A 25,340-nucleotide genomic window follows, 5' to 3' on the forward strand; every position below is an offset into this window, starting at 1 on the left:
TATTATTATTTATGTCTAAAAATACAAAAAATATAGTATAATATTATTGTGCAATTAATAATAATTATTATTTTATTTTATTTTATTTTTGGACGAAAGACTATTATGTTCAGCAAAGAAAAACGTTGGGAATTGATTTGTACATTAGTTTTTGTAGGGACTAAAATTTCCGTTTTTAAAATCTTTGGAACTGGGTAATTACTCTGCCGAAAAATAAATTGAGACTAATTTATCTACCGAAATAAAACTTTAAAATTGATGTATTAATTTTTTTTAAAGACTAAAATATTAAATGTTTGATTCTAAAATACTCTTACAATTTTGATAAAATTATAATCATAGTAATTAAACTTACATTTAATGAATCTACAACGTTTTTTTTAAGAAAATAATAATATTTATTTATTTGCTTTTTTTCCCATTTTTGCCAATATTTTTTTCCCTCAGCAACTGCTGTTACCGCTTACTCTATTTTCTCCAAAACTATGGCAATTCAATTTCCCTTTTCAATCTTCTAATTCGATTCTCCATTTGCAGGGTTTCCACTCACAGATCTAATCTAACCATAATCTCACCTTTTTAATTTTTTTTTCTTTTTGCATATTTTTTTAGCTGCTTTGGCAATGGATGCTTTCAGCGCCGAAGATCTATCCACGATTGGGGGAATAGCAACGGTCTCGATTCTGCATTCGTTCATTCCAACTCACTGGCTTCCATTCTCCATTGTTGGTCGTGTTCAGAAATGGAATCTCTCTCGAACTCTCCTAGTTAGTGAGTTCCTCCTTTTTTTTCTTCGATTTGATTCTTTCTTACTTAGATCCGTGTTTTCGGAAATGAAATTTAGTTTCACCTTTCTGTTGTATCCAATGAGAGAAAGATTCCGTTTCTGGTAGCTATTTAGTTACTTGCATTTGAACTTTGTGTGAATGAGGTTGCGTCAGATGCTGCCATTGTGAAGTTGAAGAAGTTATTATTGTTGTTGTTTACTTATCTTTGTTATTGTTATTAATATTTTGGATTTTCTAGGTTTTGATTAGTTTTGTGGTGCTTAGAGCGTAGGTCATGTTTCAATTTTAGGGTTTAGGGATTAAGGATTTTGTAGCTTTGTTCTAGTTTTACGAAGCATTGATCTGTTGATGTGGATGCTATAAATGGATAGAGGTATCAAGAATGAGAAAATTTCTCTGTGATGATTCATGATTGGGTTTCTGTATAATAGATTATTGAAATACGAAAAATGGGATTATGAGTTCTCAACATTTCATATACCTTTTTTTTTTTTAAATTTTGGTTCCCAATTTGTAATGCTTTAAGTGCTGCTAGCTGAATGCTTATGCTCATAACTTGCCCATCTGCTACTCAATGTTTTCTTTCTTTCTTTCTGTTGTTTTTTTTATTCAATGATATGATTATGTGTAAGGATTTGAGTTAGAATTATTCCCCAGAAAGAGGGAAAAGAGAAAAGTTTGCTCGTGGAGTGTGTCATGAATCGTTGCACCTTGTTGGTAGTCATTAACCTCCCATCATAATAATCTATTGGATCTTAGTCTTACTCTTAGCTTAATAGTTGATTTGGTGCTTGGCGTGTCAAAATTATCTTCGATCTATAGTTTTTCATAGGAAAGGGTTCTCAGTCGCAGACTAATGAAATCAAATAGTATGCACTTTTTTTGGTGTATGTATGCAATTCTATGAACTGTATTCTACAAAACTAATTGATGCGCAACCTTGCATGCTAAAATCTTAAGTTTGAAATCTCAGCTTTGCAAAGATGGTTAAGGAGAATGGTCCAACATGTGAGAGTACACTGAAGCTTTTGTTGATGGATGATAACATTGTTATATATGTAACTTTTTTCCCTCCACTAATCAAATTAGCAATAACATGGGGTGATATCGTGTTTGATTGGTGTATTTTTTTTTTTACTTGTTTGTTGTGTTTGTTGATACGATATCATCAGAAGATAATATATCGAGTTGTTTTATTATGCCATCATTATCTGCATCATTCTCGGCATTACATTTTGTACTTAATCCATTTTCTCCATGCAGCTGCGCTTGGAGCAATTTTGCATGTAATATCCACTTCACTGCTTGGCATAACAGCAATCACGATGGCAAACACCATTGCTGGTGAAGAAACAGTGCATAAGCTTGCATCAATGCTACTTGTAGTTCTTGGTGGTGGTTATGTTATTTTGTTTTTAAGTGGAAAGGGTGGCCATAGTCATTCACACAACCAACCCATGGAGAAAATGGCCGTAGCAGGACTTATCCTTGTTCCTGCATTGTCTCCTTGTGCTACTACGCTTCCGGTATTTCTTGCCGTTGGAAACTCGTCTTCCATGATGATACTTGCCATCATAGTGCTGCTATTCAGGTATCAGTCAATTGCAACACAAATTTTTTCTGTGCTTCTTCTTTCAAATGTGCTACTCTGCTTTTCTCTGTGTGTATTGCTGTTGGCTTTTCCTGCAAGTGTATAAAGTCACATGTTTATTGTGAAACTGTGCCGCTGGTTATCGTGGATTCATGATTAGAAATTCTGATGTTGGTCATCCGCCTCACATTGACTTGCATTAAAGTCAACCTGTTCCATTTATACTTTTCCCTTCAAACAGGCTACATTTGTTTAGGGAGGCTCGGGGTTTTCAAGTTGTTTGATAGAATAATGAAATTTAGGGAAAATTACACTCCTTTAAAATTTGGTGAAATTCAACCTGACTCAGTCTGTATTTTTAATAAACCCGCTACCCTTGTATTTTGTAAAGTATACACCAAACCTCAAGGAAAGTCAAATATGATTTTCCCTTGAATTTAAGAATCCTGATTATTGTTTTGCATTTGGAGCTTTGCATGTTATTGTGTACTGAAGATGTATATTCTTTGAAGCCCTGAATTTTTTAGTTTCTAGCCTGCTTCTTTATGTAAAGATTTAGTAGTTTGGAAACTTGTTACCATCACTAAGCTTGAGACATGGTGCATGTTACAGCACAATATCTGTGATGACATCGCTAGTAGCGTTGTCATTCTACGGGGCTAGTCAGCTGAAGTTTCACTGGGTCGAGCGCTATGACAAACTTCTTGTCGGTTCAGTGTTGTGCTTAGTTGGCATCTTGACGCTCTTTTTTCATCATCATGACCATGGAGAAGTAGGTATGGCTGGAGAACACACTCATATTCACAGGAAGATGATTTCATTGTGAGATATATATATTATATACACATACATATATCAAATGTGAGATGTGAATTCATGTGTGAGCTTTTTTGTATAAAAGAAAATGTTGTTGGTATTAATAGCATTGATCATTGTGGTGTAGTTGAGGTGAGTGTGTACACTGAATTTACAATATGAAGTTAATGAAGATTAAAATCACTACTTTAGTTTAGATATTGATGTAATTGTTCTTCTTACAATGTTTTTGTCGATTCTCTCTTCTGAAATCCTTTTTGTCTATTTTAAAATCTTTAAGTATGTGCATAATATTTTGAACCTCCGAAAAAAAAGTTTTCTTTCTTTTATTTATTTAATTTTAAAATGTGAACAAGATAAACATTGTCATTATCCATGATTACTTGTGTAATGCAAATGTCATTTAGTCAAAACTAAATAATACTTCTATGTTTATTAAGTAAGCCTCAATATGTTCTTGTTCTAATCTTAATGGTTTTCCTTTTAAAATAACTTAAAATAATCTTGCATGTACGTGCTTATCACTTTGGCGTTTGGATAGAGATTATGCCTTTCTTATCAAGAGGGATTATAAATTAATTATTATATTTTCATAGAAGTTGACCTGTTTGATGAGAGCTACTAGAACTATATAAAATATCAAATGCGTGTTAGAGGAAACTTTTGATGTTTGAAATAATATCCTTAATATATTATAGAAATTAGCAATTTGTCAGTTTGCGCATGTCTGTCTTGGAGATTGATCATTTTGAATTTAAAAGGTTAAGTACAATTTTGGTCTCTAACGTAGAAGTTAAAAATTTGTTTCGTCTCCAATTTTTTTTTACAAATAAAATTGTTTCCAAAATTCATGTTTATTTTAAAATTGTCCACCGGATAATTATACCCCTGAATTCGCTACTATCCATTACTGTTTGTTAGTCGAATAATAATAATAATAATAATAATAATAATAATAATAATAATAATAATAGTGAATGTTGTGGAAGGAGTAGAGGATCGTGAGTTCGTTACTATCCGTTACTGTTTGTTAATCGGATAATAATAATAATAATAATAATAATAATAATAATAGTGAACATTGTGGAAGAAGGAGTAGAGGATCGTCTTCTTGGCAAGACTCAAAGGAAGGAAGCTGCGCTAGGGTTCAACGAAGCAGAGGAAGGGGTCGGAAACGCTGCGTCGATGGCTTCCCAGAATTCCAGATCGTGTCGAATTCGATCACCTGCAAAGGAGTTGGTATGTGGGCATGGGGAGAGGCTAATTCTGCGAACTTGAACGAAGAAGGACAATCCAGGCCGACGATTTTAGGGTTGTATCTACTATGAGGTATTTGGCCTTTATTTTGTGAGATTAAGTTTCTTCATATGAGTTTCTTTCATCTTAGGAATTCTGGGTTGTGATAGGTCCAGGATACCTGTAATTTTTTTCAGTGGGCAGACCCGGAAGCTGGAGGAGCGCAACAGGATTCTGAAATTGCAAGAAGCAGGAAGAAAATTACAACCTTGAAGACAAGGTTGAAGCATGTCGAATGGAAGTTGAGGATTGTAGCTACGTTAGGGGGTTGTCGGGTGGATTGGGTTTTTGTATTTGTTGCTGCATAATCCACACAAGGCAAGCATATGGAATGCAATTAAATTGTAGATGATTAGAACATGAATTTTAGGATTTTATTATGTTCTTTTGGATATTTGATAGGAAAATATTTCATGTTACAATGATCTTTTGTGTTGTATCTTTTGTGAACATGTTTGAATGTATGAATGACAGTGTTGTGTTGGTTTCCAAGTATAAAGCAAAGGATCTGTGTTGCAATACTCTAAAGTAGATATATGTGCAGCTGGTAATGACATAAAATACAGACCAATGAAACTTAAACACTGACAATTCAAGTCATGCATAACACAATCCATAAGCCAAAAAGGCCAATTAAAGAATTAAAGATGTCACTTAAAAAAAAAAACACAGACCAACAGTGTTCATAAACAAAGTTGAAACCACTTAGCCACATAGAACAAATTAACAAAATAACATTGTTTGAGGCCTAGTGAAACAGCCATAATAGTCAAATTATAACTAATGACATCTAAAGGTTGTCCCATGCACTAGGAGGCAATTTTGCCATTACCTTCAGTTTTTGCAGTGGGATATGAGGTGCACCAGTCTAGATAACAAAAAACGCCTCTTTCTCTCAGTTGGTTGACTATATGAGTCCTTCTTGCTAGTGGAGGATTTTGTTGCACTGCTCTTCTTAGGCAATGGCTGAGTTGAAGGAGCTTTAGGGTTGGACTGAGCTGGTGCAGGCCGTGATTTTTTGGCTTGGGTCTTGGGTTGAGTTGAATGATTAGTGGGCTTAGCTGTTGACTTCTTAGGCCTGGTTGCTGGTTTCTTGGGCTGTGTTGTTGTAGGGTTGGGCTGAGTTGTTGCAGGGTTGGGCTGAGAGCATGAAGTCATGCTAAGTTTCCCTCTTTGAACTGTTTGGCCAGGGGGTTGTGAGTTTGAAACCTTCATACCTCTCTTAGGACCCTTGCCAACTTATTGGCATGCAGGTTGGACCTGTGAAAAAAATTAAAAATTGGAAACATTCATGTCACAATTTAATATATAACAATGTATACTACCAAACTGAACCCTAAAACAGTAAGCCACATACCTTCTTCTTACCCTTTTTGCAACCTGATTTCTTGTGCCTACACCACCACAATTAGAGTATCTTTGTATTTGACCCCTATGGGAGAGGTGGGTTTGACTTTTGTTATCCTCATTTTCAGGTCCTCACTTCCTCTTCTTCACTGGCCGGTGACTTGGCTTCCTATATGGTGGTGGCATGACATCATCATACTGACTTCTCTCCCACAGATATGGCCCATTCAGAGGATGTATGACTTCCTGGTAGCACCTCAAGTAAGTATCCTTTTTGTAATGGTCATCCACAAACGACTCCAAGTCCAACCCCTTGAAGTTGATGTAGCTGATGGCATGAGGACAGGTAGCCCGCTCATCTGCCACCTCCTGCACGAACACTCACCAGCAGATAGATTGACAACAAACTTGTCTAACCCACACATCACCTCATACTTACTAGCAGCTGACCAATATAGCCTCCAGTTCCAAGCATACTTAGCCCTTTTCTCTACTTTTTTCCTAATTATTGGCATGATGTTACCCTGGTACATTTGAATCCTATCTCTATTGGCAGCCCATCTTGTCATTACATAGACCTAATGTCCTCTAACATAGTCACAATTGGTTTTTTCTAGCCTCAACTATGAGAGCATTAAAACTCTCACTCATGTTGTTAACAAGGGAGTCACATTTTGAATAAAATGAAAAGCGAGAATGAGACCAGAACCTAGGTGGAATGCTGTTCAAGTGCCGATATGCACCCTCATTCTTGAGCCTCAGTGACTTCATCTCCTTCTCCCAATCTTTCCAGTGCGTTGACTTTGCACATCTCCACATTTGATTCTTCAGCTCCAATCTAGGGAATTTCTTCCTGAAATTGTTATACAGATGCCTCATGCAGCATCGGTTGTCAACCCCTGGAATAACTTCTTCAAAAGCTAGTAACAAGCTCTGCAGTAGAAAGGTGAGTTTGCAAGTTAGTATAGTGTTCACAATAATTCATAATGCCCAAAATGATGATCAAATTAATGTTCACCTTCTGCTCATCCGACATGAATGTGCACCTTCTAATTTTCTTAGCACCCAAATCGTCAGATAGATGTCTCAAAAACCAAACCCAGGAGTCCTTTGTCTCAACTTCAACCACCACATAAGCAATCGAAAGGATCTGGTCATTGGGTCTCTTCCTATTGCAGTCAATAACTAGCCACCCTGAGTAGTCTTCAAGAAGCACCCATCCAAGCTGATAAAGGGTCTGCAATGTTGGAAGCTCTTCTTGCATGCATTGAAGCAGATATACAGTCTTTAGAATATATAATAATTCATCAACTCTGGGTTCTGGACCTCCTAGGCAAAATCTGGGCTCCGGATCACTTTCAGGATGACCGATGAACCTGGATTTGCCCTTAGAAGCTCAGCACAGTAATTATTAATCCTTTTATACTGCTCCCTAAATGCACCCTGAATCTGACTTTGTGCCTTTTGCTTTGTTTTGGCTGCCATGGACTTGGTCACAGTTACATTCTATTTCTTGTGTGCTTTTGCCACCAACTCTTTTATTTTTATTTTAGGATTTGACTCTACATTCTTCTTAAATTGAGCTTCAAGCCACTTAATGTGCAGAATTACAACCCTGTGTGTTTGCATGCAGGTGTGTTGCAGGTTCATGCTTCTTAACTGCCACGTGGATTCATCCCCAACCCTGTGTGCATAGAGCCAGAAAGGGTAATCCTTCTGACAAACAACTCTAACTCTCACCAAGTCACACTTCTTAAACTTAATGCTCCTAGCTGTATGAACTGCATAAAGCCAACACAATGTCCTTAAATTCTTGTCTAGATGCATAAAGTGTTTCTACCTCCCATCTATAGCTGCTTATGTCCTTCAAAGGTTTATGAACGGGAAACTTTTGACCCCTACGATCTGATGTATCATCAGCATCATCCTCGACATCATCATCCTCTCCATCATCTCCACCAATCATATGGTCTACCTCCAACTCGTCACTATCTACCCTATCCTTATCACTAAACTGACTTATCCCAACCCCCTTTCCCTTGACAGCAGTATCTTCCTTAGGCACAAAATTATCCTCATCAAATCCACTATCGTACTCATACTCCTCCTCACTATCAGTGACGTGAATGTCACATGTATTGTCCCCCCCATCGGATAGCAAATACTTGGGGTCTTCACTGTCTTCATCACTGGTTCCATTTCCATCCACTCGAAACTCTCCTCCACCCTCGGTTCCCTTATTAGGTTCCCCACTTCCCTCAGCTACCTCAGTCCCGTGCCCTTCGAAAACAACCAACTCAATCCCAGCATCTGTCCCATTTTCAGCTACTCTCCCAACGTCAATGTAACCCACTTCCAGAAACGGCTTTGCATCACCAACATCATGGACCACAAACAACTCTACCAAGCCTCTTAACTCAGCAATGTTGCACATTTTGATTGCGTCTGCATCACCCTTTAGCATCTTCAAGTTAGTCTTTGAGTCATCCAAGCTTGGATCTTTACACCACAAGGCTTCAATGTTGGCTTGCAAATACCCTAACTGCCTTAACTCTTCATAGGCCTCAAACACAAACCAATGATCGCTGTCAATGTCTTCGATAATTGTACTTTGACCCTTCAAGTACTTAAATACCCCGTCTTCATATCCGAATGCACTGCCATAATGAACCCTCATGTTTATGTACACCATCTTCTGCTCAGTCAACCCTGTTATTCAACAGAATACATTACTAAAACAGAGAATGAAACAAAGAAACACATATATACAAACCCTAGCTATAGCAACAGACTCGGAAGCCTGGATTAAACCCCAAAATGCTCAAACAGAGCAACATTGTGCTCAAGTGCAAACCCCCAAGATGCTGTAAAAAGTTGACATGATTGCTGGAGGGATGGAAAGTAACCGTACTTGGACAATCAGTTGGAGCAGCGATGAAGATCAGTGACTAATGTCACACCCCACCGATTGTGAACCCTAAACTAGCCAAATCACGACAACCCCTTCTGTAGACTCTCTTTGCACCAACGTATTTGAGGGTTTCACACCAACATTTCAGCTTTCAAATGTTTTAAGGAACATTAAGAGTTACTTGAGGAGCAGCAATCGAATTTGCGGGAATGAAATCAAGGGACACAAACCGCAAGAGGCAAACTTGTCATTAAAATTTATTTTTGGTGCGAGAGGACCATTTTAAAATAACCATGAACTTTGGGGACGATTTTGTTTGCAAAAAAAACTTGGGAACGAAACAAATTTTTAGCCTCTACGTTAGGGACCAAAATAGTACTTAACCCTAAAAAAGCATTTTTATTAAAAAAATATTTTTTTAAAGCTAACAATACCTTGCTTTAAAAAAAAAAGACGTTTTTAATACTTAAAAATTTATTTTAAAAAGTTTATTCAAATGTAAAATAATTTTTGTCTGTTAAAAAAATATCTTTTTTAAAAAGATAAAAAAATTAAATATTTTTTTCAAAAGTCAATCCAAACTAACCCTATATCTTGTTCATTCTTGATTTATTTAGATAAAATAGGTATGAAGAGAATTTCTTAGTCATCACTCAAAAAATTACAAAGGGATTTAGTTATCATTGTGCACTATAAATACCAAAATAAATAATATATATTAGTTAAATAAAATTTTTTATTTTTAATTTAATAGAAAAATTAGATTGAGAATAAGAATGCTAAAGGATCAATATTTTTAATGTATAAAAAAATTCATTAATATAGGTTCAAACCTAAGAAAAAAAAGTGTTAATACAAGAGATACTAAGTATTTAGATAAGCTGCATTTTAAGAAAAAGAGCTTAATAACTTTACAAGTGTCACATTCAATTCTGGTTAGGTGGATTCTGCTGAAAGAACGTTGGTAGGGTTGTCAAATCGGCTAGCCCGGCCCATTTAGGTCCGCCCCGTTAAACTTGTGGGTTAAATAGACTGGCCTATACCGTTTATGGTCAGCCTGATGGGTTAAACGGGCCAATCTGTTTATCATTTAATTTTATTTTTTGAAAAATATTTTGACAAAAAATACCATTTTTAAGTAAAAAATCTTTTTAAAAAAATATTTTTTAGTTGATGGGTTGGATTTTCGGGTTAGATCGGGAGAAATATTGGCTAAAAGTGCTACTTTTTTGAAAAAAATGTTAAAAAAACAAGCCACCCGTTTAGCTCGCGGGCTAGTCCGTTTAACCTGTTTTTTTTTTTTCGGGCTAATCGAACTCAGCCCGTTTAGCCCGAAATTTAAACGGGCTTAATTTTAGAGCCAAAGCCCGCCCATTTAAATGGGTAAACGGGTTGGTCCGATGGGTTTAGCCCATTTTGACGGCCCTAAACGTTGGTGCAAAATAAACGTGGATGGTTCAGTTCTTTAAGATAGGGATTTTGGCTCTTGTGGCGGTTTAATCAGAATGACATAATTCTGGTGAGATTCACGATGAACATTGAAGAAGTGATGATTACTAGTCAACAACATGGCCAACCAAATTAATGAACCGTACACATTAAAAACCACAATTAAATAGATTATTCAAAGTGTAACAGGAGTAGAAGGAGAGGGGAGTAAGGTAAAAAAAAAAATACGGAAAAATAAATTAGAAAAAAGTTCTTCACATGTTCTTAATACCAAATATTAAGACGGCTTTTAAAAGAGGAATTAAAATTAAGAGATCGAATATTATATTTAATTTAAAATAAATATAAAAATTAAAAAATAAATTTAGAATTTAAAAAAATAAATAAGAATATTTTTTTAGAAAAANNNTAAAATTTTAAATTTTTTAAAAAGTTTTAATTTTCTGTATTTTTATTTTCTAAAAATATTAAAGTAATTGAAATTTTATATATTGGTACTAAAATTTTAATTTCAAACTCTTACTATTAAATATAATACTAAATTTCAATCTTTTAATTTTAGTCTTTAAAAACAAATTCTACATAAAAAATGAGATATTTTTATTTAAATTTTGATCTTATTTATATATATTAAATTTATTTCTATGTAATTTTGTAAAAATAATTTTAAAATATATTAAGAATCACATTTACTTTTTTCCAAATTATCCATCTAATGAATTATTTTCACCTAATGAATTATTTGATTATTGAGTATGTTTTAACAAATTTTATCAAATTAAATCTTTATATAATAAATTGATTTTATGACTAATTTAGTGTATACAAATATAATTGCACTTTAATACACCGTTTTAGACTAAAAACTTAATCTGATGTGTGATATTCATATACGGATAAAGTTGGATTTCATATTTTAATATTGTGGTTAAAGTTTTAGTTGTGATATTTTCATATTTAATTGTGTCCAGTACTTAGTAAAGGTCAAATGGCTAAAACATAAAAAAAGGTTACAAGCTGAATTTCTTCACTGACGTAAGAGTGTGGTAGTTAATTACCTTGGTTAATATATATTTGAAGAAGGAAAAAGAAGTAGAATATGAAATAAAGAAGGTTTAAGAAAAAAGTTGAAAAGTGTGAATAGAGAAAAAAATATTAAGAATAATAGAATTAGAAAACAAATTTAGATATATATAAACATATTATATTAATAATGTTTTTATAATTAAATATAGATAAATTAAAATCACTTATTTTCTACTATTATTATTTATAACAAGTGAATTGAATTAAAAAATATTATTATTTTAATAATCTGCAAATAAAAAAAAGTTATTAATTAATTGAATTTAAAATATTTTTTTTAAAAATAAAAGTAGTGTCAACCTAGATGTTTAATGGCCTGTTCTACTTAATTAATTAATAATTGATTTCAAAATATTTTGATATAAATATTCTTTACGAAATGTTTTGATATAAATGCTTAATGGCCGTATGGCTCGAGTACGCTGTCAAAGCAAGAGCCGCTGCATCGGTGTCCGGATGTAGTGTTAAATGAACAAGGATTCTCGCGTTTTCGTGAACGGACGAGGGTAAATAAGCTAGTTCACAAAGTAAAAGATAAAGGTTGAAGCGACAGAAGGTTGAGATTTGGGACATGGAACATAGGCACTCTAACAGGAAAGTCCATGGAGGTGGTGGACACCATGACAAGGAGAAAGATTAATATTATGTGCCTACAAGAAACGAAATGGGTTGGTGCAAAGGTTAGAGAGTTGGATACTTCTGGTTTCAAACTTTGGTATACAGGAAAGGTGAAGAATAGAAAGGGGGTTGGAATAATTGTGGATAAGCAGTGGAAGAAGGACGTAGTGGATGTCAAGAGGTTGGGAGATCGGATCATTTCTATCAAACTTGTGGTGGAGGGAGGTGCTTTCCATGTGATTAGCGCCTATACACCGCAAGTGGGTTCGGACGAACAACACAAGATAAGGTTTTGGGAGGATCTAGAGAGTTTGGTTCAAGGCATACCTTTGGGAGATAAGATTTTCTTAGGAGGAGATTTAAATGGCCATGTTGGGAGAGAAGTGACTGGATATGGGAGTATTCACGGAGGCCATGGTTTCGGGGTGATCAATGCCGATGGTAAAACTATTTTGGACTTTTTCTTAACCTTTGATCTTCTCATCGCAAATACATGTTTTAAAAAGAGAGACGAACATCTTATAACCTATAAGAGTGGCATGACAAGCTCTCAAATCGACTTCTTCTTGTTGAGGAGAGTCGACCGGAAATTTTGCGTTAACTGTAAAATTATCCCGGGAGAGAGTTTGATAACACAACATAGGGTGCTCGTCATGGATTTTCGCGTTGAGCAAAAGTTGAAGAAAAGACATCATACGAAGAACCCAAGGACGAGGTGATGGCGGATGAAAGGTGAAGAACAAAGAAGCTTCCTAAGACGGGTAGGAGAAGAGGCAAAATGGGATGGGAATGGAAGCGCGGAAGAGATGTGGAGGGAGATGGCAGAAGTTATTAGAAGAACAGCAAAAGAAAGTTTTGATGAATCTAAAGGAATAGGACCAAGAGACAAGGAGTCCTAGTGGTAGAATGCGAGTATACAAGAAAAGATAAAGATAAAAAGGGAATGCTTTAAAGAGTGGTCTTTATGCCGCAATGCAGATAACTGGGAAAAATATAAGGCGGCTAAGAAAGAGACAAAAGTGGATGTAAGTGAAGCAAGAACAAGAGCATATGAGGGTCTCTACCAGTCTTTGGGCACGAAAGAAGGAGAAAAATGTATATATAGAATCGCAAAGAGCCGGAAAAGAAGAACGAGAGATTTGGATCAGGTTAAGTGCATAAAGGATAAGGATGGAGAGGTGTTGGCTCAAGAGGAGAAGATTAATGAAAGGTGGAAGAGCTACTTCTACGAGTTATTTAATGAGGGACAGAAGACTCTTCCGAGCCTTGGTCGATTATGCACAAGGGAAGAAGATCAAAACTTCGACTACTATCGAAGGATTCGAGACTTCGAGATAAAAGAGGCTCTAAAGCAGATGAAAAATGGCAGGGCAGTAGGTCATGATAATATCCCAATTGAGGTTTGGAAGGGTCTTGGAGAAAAAGGCATCAACTGGTTAACCAAGCTTTTTAATGGGATTTTAAGGTCAAAGAAAATGCCTGATGAGTGGAGAAAGAGCACCTTGGTACCTATCTACAAGAATAAAGGGGATATACAAAGTTACGGAAACTATAGAGGGATTAAGCTTATGAGTCATACTATGAAGTTATGGGAAAGGGTGATAGAACGGAGGTTGAGAAAAGAGACACAAGTAACAGATAACCAATTTGGATTTATGCCAGGCAGATCTACCATTGAAGTGATATACCTATTAAGAATGATGATGGAAATGTATCGTAGTAATAAAAGAGATCTACATATGGTGTTTATTGATTTGGAAAAAGCGTATGATAGGGTACCAAGGGAGGTCTTATGGAAGGTTTTAGAAAAGAGGAGAGTAAGGATCGCATATATTCGGGCAATTAAAGACATATATGATGGGGCCACAACTAGTGTGAAGACTCAAGGTGGTGTGACAGAGGAATTTCCTATTGGTATAGGATTGCACCAGGGATCATCCTTAAGTCCATACCTTTTTACATTAGTCTTGGAAGTACTCACAGAGCACATCCAAGAGCCTGTGCCATGGTGCATGCTTTTTGCCGATGATATCATCCTTATGGGAGAGTCAAGAGAAGACCTAAATAAGAAGTTGGAGTTATGGAGAGAAGCTTTAGAAGTGTATGGTCTGTGCATAAGCCGTAGTAAGACGGAATATATGGAATGTAAGTTCAGTCTGAGAAGGGAAAACCCCAATATAGAAGTGAAGATTGGAGAAAACATCCTACGAAAAGTTAAAAGTTTTAAGTATCTTGGGTGCATCATACAGGATAATGGAGAGATTGAATAGGATGTAAATCATAGGATCCAAGCAGGTTGGTCAAAATTTCGGAGTGCATATAGTTTTATATGCGACAAAAAAGTGCCTCTAAAACTTAAAGGTAAATTCTATCGCACAGCTATAAGACCGGCTATGCTGTATGGTACGAAGTGTTGGGCGGCTAAAGGGGAGCATGAACATAAGCTGAGTGTGGCAGAGATGAAGATGTTGAGATGGATGAGTGGTCATACGCGATTGGATAAAATAAGGAATGAAGATATAAGGGAGAGAGTTGGAGTAGCACCCATTGTGAAAAAGATGGTTGAATCGCGTCTCAGGTGGTTTGGACATGTGAGAAGAAGACTGATAGAACATTCAGTCAGGAAGGTGGATGAGATGGAAGATGGACAAAGGGCGAAAGGCACAGGAAGACCTAAGAAGACCATCCATGAGGTGGTCAAATAAGATCTACATGTAAACGGTCTCTCTGTAGACATGATACATGACAGAGCACAATGACGTCGTTTGGTTCATGTAGCCGACCCCACTTAGTGGGACAAGGCTTTGTTGTTGTTGTTGTTATTGTTGTTGTTGTATGTTTAAACAATATCTAAATGTAAACAAAAAGGAGATTTTTTTTATTAAGGATTTATTACGTGTTAGTTTGAATTGGTCTTTTTGAATTAAAAAATAAAGTATTTTTAAAAAAAAATAAAATACTTTTATTCAATTTAAAATTTATTTGAATACATATTTAAAAAAAGTACTTTTATTAAAAAAATAAATTATTTACTTTTTTTTAAAGTTAACAATACTTTTAAAAAAATAGAAGCAAATGACGGTTTTAATACTTGAAAATTCTTTTTAAAAAGTTTATCCAAATATAAAATAATTTTTGTTTATTAGAAAAAAAAGATTTTTTAATAAGATGAAAAAATTAAATATTTTTTTCAAAATTCAATCCAAACTGACATTATATCTTATTCATTCTTGATTTAATTAGACGAAATAGATATGAAGAGAATTTCTTAGTCATCACTCTAAAAATTACGAAGGGATTTAGTTATCATCATACATTATAAATACCAAAATAAAAATATATATATATTAGTTAAATAAAATTTTCAATTTTTAATTTAATAGAAAAATTAAATTGAGAATAAGAATGCTAAAGGATCAATATTTTTAATGTAAAAAAAATAAAAAAATTTATTAATATAGGTTCAAACCTAAGACAAAATAAAAAAAGAATGTTAATACAAGAGATACTAAGTATTTAGATAAGTTGCGTTTTAAAAAAAAAGCTCAATGACTTTACAAGTGTCGCACTTAATTCTGATTGGATGGACTCCACTGAAAGAAGGCTGGTACAAAATAAATGCGGATAGTTCAATCCTTTAGGATTCTGGCTCTTGTGGCATTTTAATTAATTAGGGACTCGAATGACATAATTCTGGTGGGATTAATCAGAATATTAAAAAAATGGCAATCACTAATCAACATGCTTAACTAAATTAATGAGCCATACACATTAAAAATCACACCTGTTATGGCCTGGCCCAAATGTAGCCTGGGCTGACCCAATCCACGAATCACCCGACCCGAACGGTCGGGTGTGAGTCACCCAAATGATGACCCGGACACGCGTCCTGGACAGCTCTTCGCTACAGCTGTATAAGGAAGCTTCGAGGAAGGTGGGTTCTGCCCTGGTGGGACCCACTTCTGACACAGTATATATGGGGAGGGTCCTACCCCTTCCTCAAGGTACGTTATATACCACTTTATCCCTTTCTCTCTTGCACACTCAACTGACTTGGGCGTCGGAGTGTTTTTGCAGGTGACACCCCCTCCACGTTAAGAGCTCGGGAAGTCGGCTACTCCAACTCCACCCTCGCGACCCGGTTCCAGGCTACACCCCACCTATCCATCCGAGGATCCCTCCGAACCGTCCGATACTCAAGATACCAAACATTGGCGTCGTCTGTGGGGACCACCTAAATGGAGATCGTGCAAGGTCCAGGGGACCATGGCCGCACGGCGAGCCTCGAGGGGGCATCCTCCGTCGCCTCTCCCCGTGAGCAGCTGAGGTCCCCTCCGCGACGTACTGAGCCACAGTTGAGAGCCCAAGAAAGACGCCCCTTCGGGGGAACTGGTAGCGACAGCGCTAGGGTAATGCAGGAACTACACCACAGGGTGCAGAACCTGGAGCGCTAATTAGCGGATCAGGAGCATCATCAGCAAACTTCCGACCCCGACTATTTTCAGTCTTCCGAAAGTCGGGGAAGACCTCCCACCGAAGCAGTCGCTCCCAGCGTGCTTCCGTCTCGAGATCAGAATCAAAACGTAGCCGGGAAGATCGGAAACACCCGACGAGACAAAATGACACAATCATCTATGCCAGAGGCAAGAGGGCACGCACCACGAGGCGAGATCGCGAAAGCGGCGAAGAAAGATCTAGGGGAACACGGCGACCCATGATTATGGGCGCCACCCTATTCCATCGTTCCATCCTCGAGGTCCGGTTGCCAAAACACTTTGACAAACTAACGGACATGAGGTATGACGGAACCCAAGACCCGCAGGAGCACCTCACGGCCTTTGAGGCCAGAATGAACCTGGAGAGAGTGGGAGACGAAGTAAGGTGCCGTGCCTTCCCAGTCACCCTGGCAGGGCTTGCGATACGGTGGTTCAATAGCCTCCCGCAGGGCTCTGTGGCTGGCTTCTCGGATATTAGTCGTGCCTTCCTAGCACAATTCACCACCAAAATCGCGAAGGCAAAACACCTGATCAATCTGCTCGGCATCACTCAGAAAACCGGCGAGCCGACCAGAAAGTATCTAGACCGTTTCAACGACGAGTGCTTGGAGATCGAGGGGTTAACCGATTCGGTGGCTAGTCTCTGTCTTACGAACGGGTTCCTTAACAAGGACTTCAGAAAGCACCTCACCACAAAGCCGGTCTGGACGATACAAGAGATCCAAACTGTAGCCTGGGAATACGTTAAGGATGAGGAAGTCAGTCAAGTTGTGGCTACCAACAAGCGACATCCCTCTTACAATCAACTTAGGCAGCATGGTAATGGAGAAAGGCAGAAGGAGCACGCCAGAGATGGCGGTCCGAGCAAGGCACCCAGACCGTTTCCTCGTGTCAGAAAATTCACCAATTACACTCCCCTCACCCTCCCCATCATAGAAGTTTACCAGCAGATAGCTGACAAGGGAATCTTGTCAAAGCCCCGTCCTTTGAAGGACCGAACCGGGGGGAACAAGAGTCTCTACTGTGATTACCATAAGGGCTATGGACACAAGGCACATGATTGTTTTGACCTGAAGGACGCACTAGAACAAGCAATCAGGGACGGAAAACTAGCCGAATTCTCCCACCTTATCAGGGAGCCGAGGAGACGAAATCGCGATCATAATGGGGAAGACAAGACCTGAACAGTGAAGCGACGACAAGAGCCAGGGGACGACGACTACGGCCTTACCGTAGTAAATGTAGTAACCGCGAGAAACACGGCTCCAAGGTCGAGATCGGCACACAAGAAAGACGCCAAAGTCCTGGCAGTCTCCTCCTCATCTGCGTGAAGCTCCAAAGGCTTCTATCCATCTCTTTCGGCCCGGAACACCAATGGTTCGACGAGGTCCTGGAAATCCCCCCATGGTCATCACGGCCAGGGTCGGAACCGGTCTTGTCAAACGGATCCTTATAAATACGAGGGCAGACTCAAATATTATGTTCTGCAACGTGTTCGATGCACTAGGGTTACGGGATGACGACCTAACGACTCACCAACACGGTATCGTAGGTCTAGGTGATCACTTCATCAAGCCAGATGGGATAATCTCTCTGCCGGTCTCCGTGGGACAAGGACAGGGGCGAAGATCGATAATGGCTGAGTTCGTGGTTCTGCGGGACTCTACAGCCTACAACATCATCCTAGGGAGGAAAACCATTAATGATGTTGGGGCAGTGATCAGTACAAAGCTGCTAGTGATGAAGTTTGTCACTAATAACGGTTTTGTAGGATCCATAAAAGGAGGTTTGGAAACGGCAGTCGCTTGCGACAACGCCAGCCTCTTCTTGAGGAAAAAATCCAAAGAAGCATCGGGGGTGTTCCTCACCAACCTGGATGTTAGGGTCGGCGACAAGCCCAGGCCTGAACCAGAGGGGGACCTGGAGAAGTTTAGGGTCGGGGACACGGAGGAGAAGTTCACGTTCGTAAACCGAAACCTCCCACATGAATTGAAAGAGCCTTTGGTATAAATGATCAGGGCCAATGGCAATTTGTTTGCCTGGACGCCAGCCGATATGCCATGTATAGAACCCCAACTCATGTCACACCACCTGGCCGTCAAGCCAGAATCCCGACCAGTGGCTCAGAGGAGAAGGAAGATGTCACAGGAAAGAGCAGAGGAGGTGGCCAGGCAAACGGCCAGCCTCCTAGAAGCAGGTTTTATCCGAGAACTAGACTATTTGACTTGGCTGTCGAATGTAGTTCTGGTAAAAAAGCACAATGGGAGATGGAGGATGTGTGTGGACTACTCCGATCTTAACAAAGCATGTCCCAAGGACTGCTACCCCCTCCTCAACATCGACGCGCTTGTTGATGCAGCGGCAGGGTACCGATATCTGGGCTTTATGGACGCCTACTCCGGTTACAATCAGATACCGATGCACCGGCCTGACGAGGATAAAATAGCGTTTATAACGCCGAAAAGAATCTATTGCTACAAGGTGATGCCATTTGGCTTGAAAAATGCGGAGGCCACGTACCAGAGGCTGATGAACAAGATATTCAGCGATCTCATAGGCAGAACAGTAGAAGTCTATGTAGACGACATCCTCGCGAAGACCACCTGGCCTGATGATCTCATGAGCGACTTGGGGAACGTGTTCGCGTCCCTCCGACAACACGGCATGAGGCTCAACCCGCTCAAGTGTGCCTTTTCCATGGAGGCCGAAAAATTCCTGGGATTTATGATAACCCAAAGGGGGGTGGAAGCCAACCTCGAAAAGTGCCAGGCGATACTCCAAATAAAGAGCCCGGGCTGAGTCAAAGACGTCCAGAGGCTGGCAGGAAGATTCACCGCGCTGTCCCGTTTCCTCAGAGCGTCGGCAGCAAAAGCCCTGCCCTTTTTCAATCTGATGAGAAAAGGGATAGCGTTTGAATGGACCCTTGCGTGCGAGGAGGTGTTCAATCACTTTAAGGATATCCTGGCAGCACCCCCGGTACTCGGGAAGCCCAAGGTCAGAGAACCACTCTACTTGTACCTGGCCATAACAGAGGAGGCGCTTGCAGCGGTCTTGGTACGGGAAGAAGGGAAGGCTCAGCAGCCGATTTACTTTATGAGTAGAGCGCTGCAAGGAGCAGAACCATGGTATAGCAAATTGGAGAAGCTGGCACTGGCACTCTTGACCTCTTCTCGCAGACTAAGGCCGTACTTCCAAGGCCACCAGATCGTCGTGAGAACGGACCAGGGAATCCGTCAAGTACTCCAAAACCCCGATTTAGCGGGGAGAATGATGATTTGGGCCATTGAGCTCTCCCAGTATGACTTGCAGCATGAGCCCCGGCATGCGATTAAGGCACAAGCAATGGCCAACTTCTTGGTAGAAGTAACGGGGGACCCAACTGAGGAAACGGGCATGCAGTGGAGGCTCCATGTGGACGGGGCCTCCAACCAAAAGTCCGGAGGAGCCGGTATCATCTTGAAAAGCCCTTCCGGAGTCATATACGAACAATCGATCATGTTTGAGTTTCTGGTATCAAACAACCAAGCAGAGTACGAGGCCCTCCTGGGAGGCCTAACCCTAGCTCAGGAAGTCGGGGCAACGAGGCTGGAGGTGTGTAGCGACTCACAGGTCGTCACCTCGCAAATAAATGGAAGCTACCAAGCCAGAGACTCGCTGTTGCAAAAGTACTTGGAGAAGGCTAGAGAGTTGAGCAAGCAGTTTGAGGAGGTCACGATCTAACACGTTCCAAGGGAAAAGAGCACACGGGCAGACCTCCTATCTAAGCTATCAAGCACGAAATTGGGAGTCGGCAACCGATCTCTCATCCAAGGCATGGTAAAGGAACCAGCGGTTGCCCTCCACTTTACAAAGTTAGGCCCCTCTTGGTTGGACCCCATCATGGATTTCCTGGAAAACGACAAACTCCCTGACGACGAGAAGACAACCAAAGCATTGAGAAGGGAGGCAACCAAGTATACAATCATACAGGGACAACTGTTTAAAAAGGGACTCAACCAACCCCTATTGAAATGCCTGCATCCCGACCAGACAGACTATGTTCTCAGGAAAGTCCACGAGGGGTGTTGTGGCCACCATATCGGGGGCAAAGCCCTAGCGAGAAAGCTCATCCGAGCTGGATACTACTGGCCATCGATGATGGAAGACTCTAAAGAATTCGTAAGGAAATGCGTCAAGTGTCAAGAGAACGCTAACCTCCACAGAGCACCGGCTTCCGAACTAAGTCTGCTGACGTGCTCCCAGCCTTTCGCACAATGGGGAGTCGACCACTTGGGACCCTTCCCGGTTGGCCCATGGCAAGTCAAATATCTCATAGTTGGCATCGACTACTACACTAAATGGATAGAAGCCAAACCACTAGCCAGCATATCCTCATCCAACTATAGAAAATTCATATGGTGGCAGGTGATAACTAGATTCGGCATCCCGGAGGTCGTCATCTCAGACAACGAGACGCAATTTACTGACAAGAAGTTCATAGAATTCCTCACCGGTCTGGGTATAAAACAGAAATTCTCTTCGGCAGAGCATCCTCAGACAAATGGGCAAGTCGAGTCCGCAAATAAGGTCATCTTGCTGGGCCTCAAGAACCGGCTGGATAACAAAAAAGGCGCATGGGCTGACGAACTCGCTTCGATCCTTTGGTCTTACCGTACAACCGAGCAGTCCTCCACGAGAGAAACCCCCTTCCGCTTGATGTATGGGGTGGACGCAATGATACCCGTGGAAATTGGCGAGCCGAGCCCACGGTTACTTCTGAAGGGAGTAGAAGAAGCAGTGGAGAAGGACCTAGTGGACGAGGCCAGGGAGATGGCCCACTTGACAGAAGTAGCACTAAAGCAAAGAATGACCCTGTGCTACAACGCCAAAATGCTCAGAAGAGAGTTTGGAAAAAATGACCTCGTTTTGCAACGCAACGACATAGGGCTACCGACCAAAGGGGAAGGAAAACTGGCGGCAAACTGGGAAGGCCCCTACAGGGTAAAAGAAGTGCTCGGAAAAGGCGCCTACAAATTGGAGAAGCTCAACGGAAAGGAAATCCCGAGAACATGAAATGCAGGTAACTTGAGAAGATTTTATTCCTAGCTCAGACACGCCGGCTAGTCGGTTTGACGAGCTCAACGATTTACTATTGTTAAACGCTTACCATGGCTACAGACCTATTTAATTGTCGATTAATATTTACTTAACAAATTTCTCTTTTTATTCTTCCCCAACTATGCATCCCGCGACAACATGTTCCTCATAACGAATGGTAAATGGGACAACAATACGGGGCCCCAGGACTGATTACCCCGGGAGCCAACCAAATTAAAGCCATAACAAATGGCTGCGATAATAGCAAAGCCACGACATGGCTTCGCCAAAGATACCAACATAACGGTAAACGAGCAACAAGCACACACCGACAAAACGGTAACAAAGCAAAACGAAAACGCAACCAGACAAGCTGATAAAGACGATAATTGCAAGCCGACCAAGTGGCCAACAAAGTATAACACAATCAGTTTCACATGTTCTATAACAAAACCACAAATCTATAACGAAAGCATGATACAAGAGTTCACTTTCTGGTCATGTCAACAATCTTGCCGTCCTTGATCGTTTTGAAAACCCCAATTGTCGACGTGTCAAAATCGGGAGCCACGATCTTCACCTGAGTCTTGAGAGCATCCTCGGTCATGAAGATCGCGCTCTTTCCCTGCTCTCTGACCTCCTTATGCTTCATCTTCAGCCTCTCAGCCTCAGCTTGAGTGGCCTTAGCCGACAAGACGGCCACATCACGCTCCTTCTCCAAAGCGACCACCCGACCTTGCGCGGCGCTGAACTGGCTTTCCAAAGTCATCTCCCGCTCGGTCAGTCGGGATACGGAAGCATCAGCAGTCTTCAATTTTTCCTGGGCAGATGCAGCCTTCTCCTCAGCAGTCTTAAGCTTCTCCGTCGCCTCGGACAGCTGCCCCCGGAGCGTTTCAACTTGAGTTTTGAATTTGTTGTTGGCTGTAACAGCAGATTTGAGCTTCCGGCATAGCGACTGCATACCCGACAAATCAAACTCTACCTTCCGAGCTATGGCCGCACCGCGAAGGAGGGTACGATACATCCATCGCGCCTGCCCCGCAAGGTCGGTACCGTGAAAGTGTTCCTCCGTGCCGGGAAGCAACTGAGAATCTATGAAGGTCCCAGCATCAAAGTTCCTCTCCATCACGGTGAGAGCCCCTTTGGGACTGGAGTGTGATCTCTGCCTCTTTGGGGGTAGGAATGACCCTCAAGTTGTCCTCCTCGACCTGTTGAGCAGAAGACGAATGCCTGGTACCAGCCGCCTCCCCGCGTCAACAAATTTATCCGACATGTCGACGTCACGGGGTGAGGGCGCCGCTTGATCCTTCTTGCCCCCGGGAGGGACTACCGGTTGCTCGTCGGCCTTTTCCCCATCACTTTCTGCCAGGAAAGTTTTGAGCAAGCTCTCAAGGCCTGTCACCTCAGTAGACATTCCCACTACAACAGAAATGAACAAGTTAGTCGTTAATCAGCATAACAAACCAAAGAAGCAACCATGCAAAAAACACAAGACAAAAATGACTCACAAATATAATCCCAGGCGACCTCCCGGCTACCCATAAGAAGGTGGGGGTTCACGTGGTTTCTCCCAAAAATGGCCCACAACACATCAGCAATTTTTCTATCCACGGCAGACATCCACTTATAGGTCACCTTAATAAAAGTGTTGGACCCCTCCCCGAAACTCCAATATGTCGGGATGAGGCGTTCTCCCTCCAACCACAACCAAAAGGGATAGCGACCTTTGACTGGACGCACCTTAAAATACTTATCCTTGAACCCGTGGTAAGAGTCCTCGAACAAGCCAAAAATCCTCTGACCCTGAGCAGATCGGAAGGACATGAACCCCTTCCTCGTCTTCCCCTCCTTGGAAGGGTTCGTAATATTAAAAAAGTAAAGGAAAACGTCGACAGACATCGGCAGCTCCAGGTATTCACACACCATCTCAAAACAGCAGATTGAAGCCCAACTGTTTGGATGCAACTGCGACGGCACCACGGAGATCCGACTAAGGATCCCCATTTGAAAGGCGGAGAAGGGGATACGGACCCCCACTTGGGTGAACATGGATTTGTAAAACCAAATCCAGTCAGCAACCCGGGGGGCGTGGAAATTGAGCTTGTACAGCCGCTCATGAGGGGCAGGGACAAAGACGTCGTAGTTAGCCTCCTCGTCAGTACCCCCGCAGAGGTACTCGGCCTGATGAAACTCGGTAAGCTCCTCCTCACCCATCTGGTTCGGGGAGTCCCTCAAGTCGGAAGCCACCCAAGCATATGGGTCGTAACCCGCGACGGAGGTAGAAGCACGGGAGACGACGCGAGGCATACCTACAGTAGGGGTACCACCCAATTAGTCTATGAGGGCGGGAGTTCGGAAAAACCCAGAAACTACATTTAGCCTATTTCATAACCAAGATCAATCATGACTAAAGCAAAATCCAAATAAAAGCCTACCCTGGAATGGTAATCCCCCATAACGCACCTATTCGACACTAAAGGCCATCCATCATACACAACCAAACAAACAGCATGCATGCAGAAGAACTAATGGTAAAGATAAAATAAACACGAAACAGAGAACGAAGAGGTGAAGGCTTACCTGGATTAATTACGAAAATCCGAAAGAGGAAGAGGAGCGAATGCCCAAGAACACAGAAATACACACTGGAAAACTCAAAGGAGAAGAAGATGGAGACGGTTGAAGAAGAGAATACGAGAGGAAAACAAATGCAGAACTATTTAAAACTGCCACTCAAGAAATGCGAAAAGACTAGGGGCAAAACGGTCTTTGCGCGCAGGATTTTTAACCCATTATGAACATTTAATGCTCTACGCGAGGAACGAGGCGTCGAATGGTCATCCCAGCAACGAACAGACACGCGCGCAAGAGGCACGTTCTCTCCACGGATGGCCGACCTGGCGACAACGCGTGAGAGAAGAGATAACACGCCACCAACAATCCTCACGACTGTTGCTAGCGCGTTGGGGGCACTGTTACGGCCTGGCCCAAATGTAACCTGGGCCGACCCAACCCACGAACCACCCGACCCGAACGGTCAGGTGTGAGGCGCCCAAATGATGACCCGGACACGCGTCTTGGACAGCTCTTCACTACAGCTGTATAAGGAAGCTTCGAGGAAGGTGGGTTCTGCCCTGGTGGAACCCACTTCTGACACAGTATATATGGGGAGGGTCCTACTCCTCCCCCAAGGTACGTCATATACCACTTTATCCCTTTCTTGTCTGCACACTCAACTGACTTGGGCGTCGGAGTGTCTTTGCAGGTGACACTCCCTCCACGTTAAGAGCTCGGGAAGTCGGCTACTCCAACTTCACTCTCGCGACCTGGTTCCAGGCTACATCCTACCTATCCATCTGAGGATCCCTCTGAACCGTCCAGTACTCGAGATACCGAACAACACCTAAACAGATTATTCAAAATACAACAGGAGAAGAAGGAGAGGAAAAAAGGGTTAAAATAACACAGAAAAATAAATTAGAAAAAATCGATTGCCTTTGGTTTATATGTGTGTTTTTCAGCAAATGTTCTAAGAAATTCAATTATTCCAACAAAGCGTATAAGCTTTAGTAGACATTAGGCAGAAAAAATCGACTGCCTTTGGTTTTTTTGTGTGTATGTGTTTTTTTTTTAAGAATTTTTGTTGAGAAAAAAAAAACATTTTCTTTAAAATATTAAAAACTAAAAATACTAAAAATAAAAATGCAAATTAAGATTAACCATACCCTAAATTAGCCTAAGAGTTTTTCTTTCACACATGTGATAAGGCAATAAGGTTTAAATTCCTCACTTTCCCTGTAGCGTGTCCAGTCAATACTATATACATCGAATCTAAGTGATCTGTCAATGCATGTGCAACTATTCGA

At 40.8% G+C, this 25,340-nt stretch overlaps 2 protein-coding genes across 2 annotated transcripts; both read left to right on the forward strand.

Annotated features, from left to right (window-relative positions):
• The first annotated feature begins 429 nt into the window (after positions 1-429).
• On the forward strand, positions 430-3,391 carry LOC107496736 (uncharacterized). Its single transcript, XM_052251812.1, has 3 exons — positions 430-771; positions 2,052-2,379; positions 2,992-3,391. The coding sequence occupies exons 1-3, from the start codon at positions 624-626 to the stop codon at positions 3,203-3,205; spliced, it is 690 nt and encodes a 229-aa protein (XP_052107772.1). The 5' UTR covers positions 430-623; the 3' UTR covers positions 3,206-3,391.
• Positions 3,392-16,694: 13,303 nt separating this feature from the next.
• Positions 16,695-17,582, forward strand: LOC127740485 (uncharacterized). The gene has a single exon (XM_052251459.1). It carries the CDS (start codon positions 16,695-16,697, stop codon positions 17,580-17,582), a length of 888 nt encoding a protein of 295 aa, XP_052107419.1.
• Positions 17,583-25,340: the final 7,758 nt, after the last annotated feature.

This window comes from Arachis duranensis, chromosome 7 (assembly GCF_000817695.3).
Source record: "Arachis duranensis cultivar V14167 chromosome 7, aradu.V14167.gnm2.J7QH, whole genome shotgun sequence".
In the NCBI taxonomy this organism is placed as follows: domain Eukaryota; kingdom Viridiplantae; phylum Streptophyta; class Magnoliopsida; order Fabales; family Fabaceae; genus Arachis; species Arachis duranensis.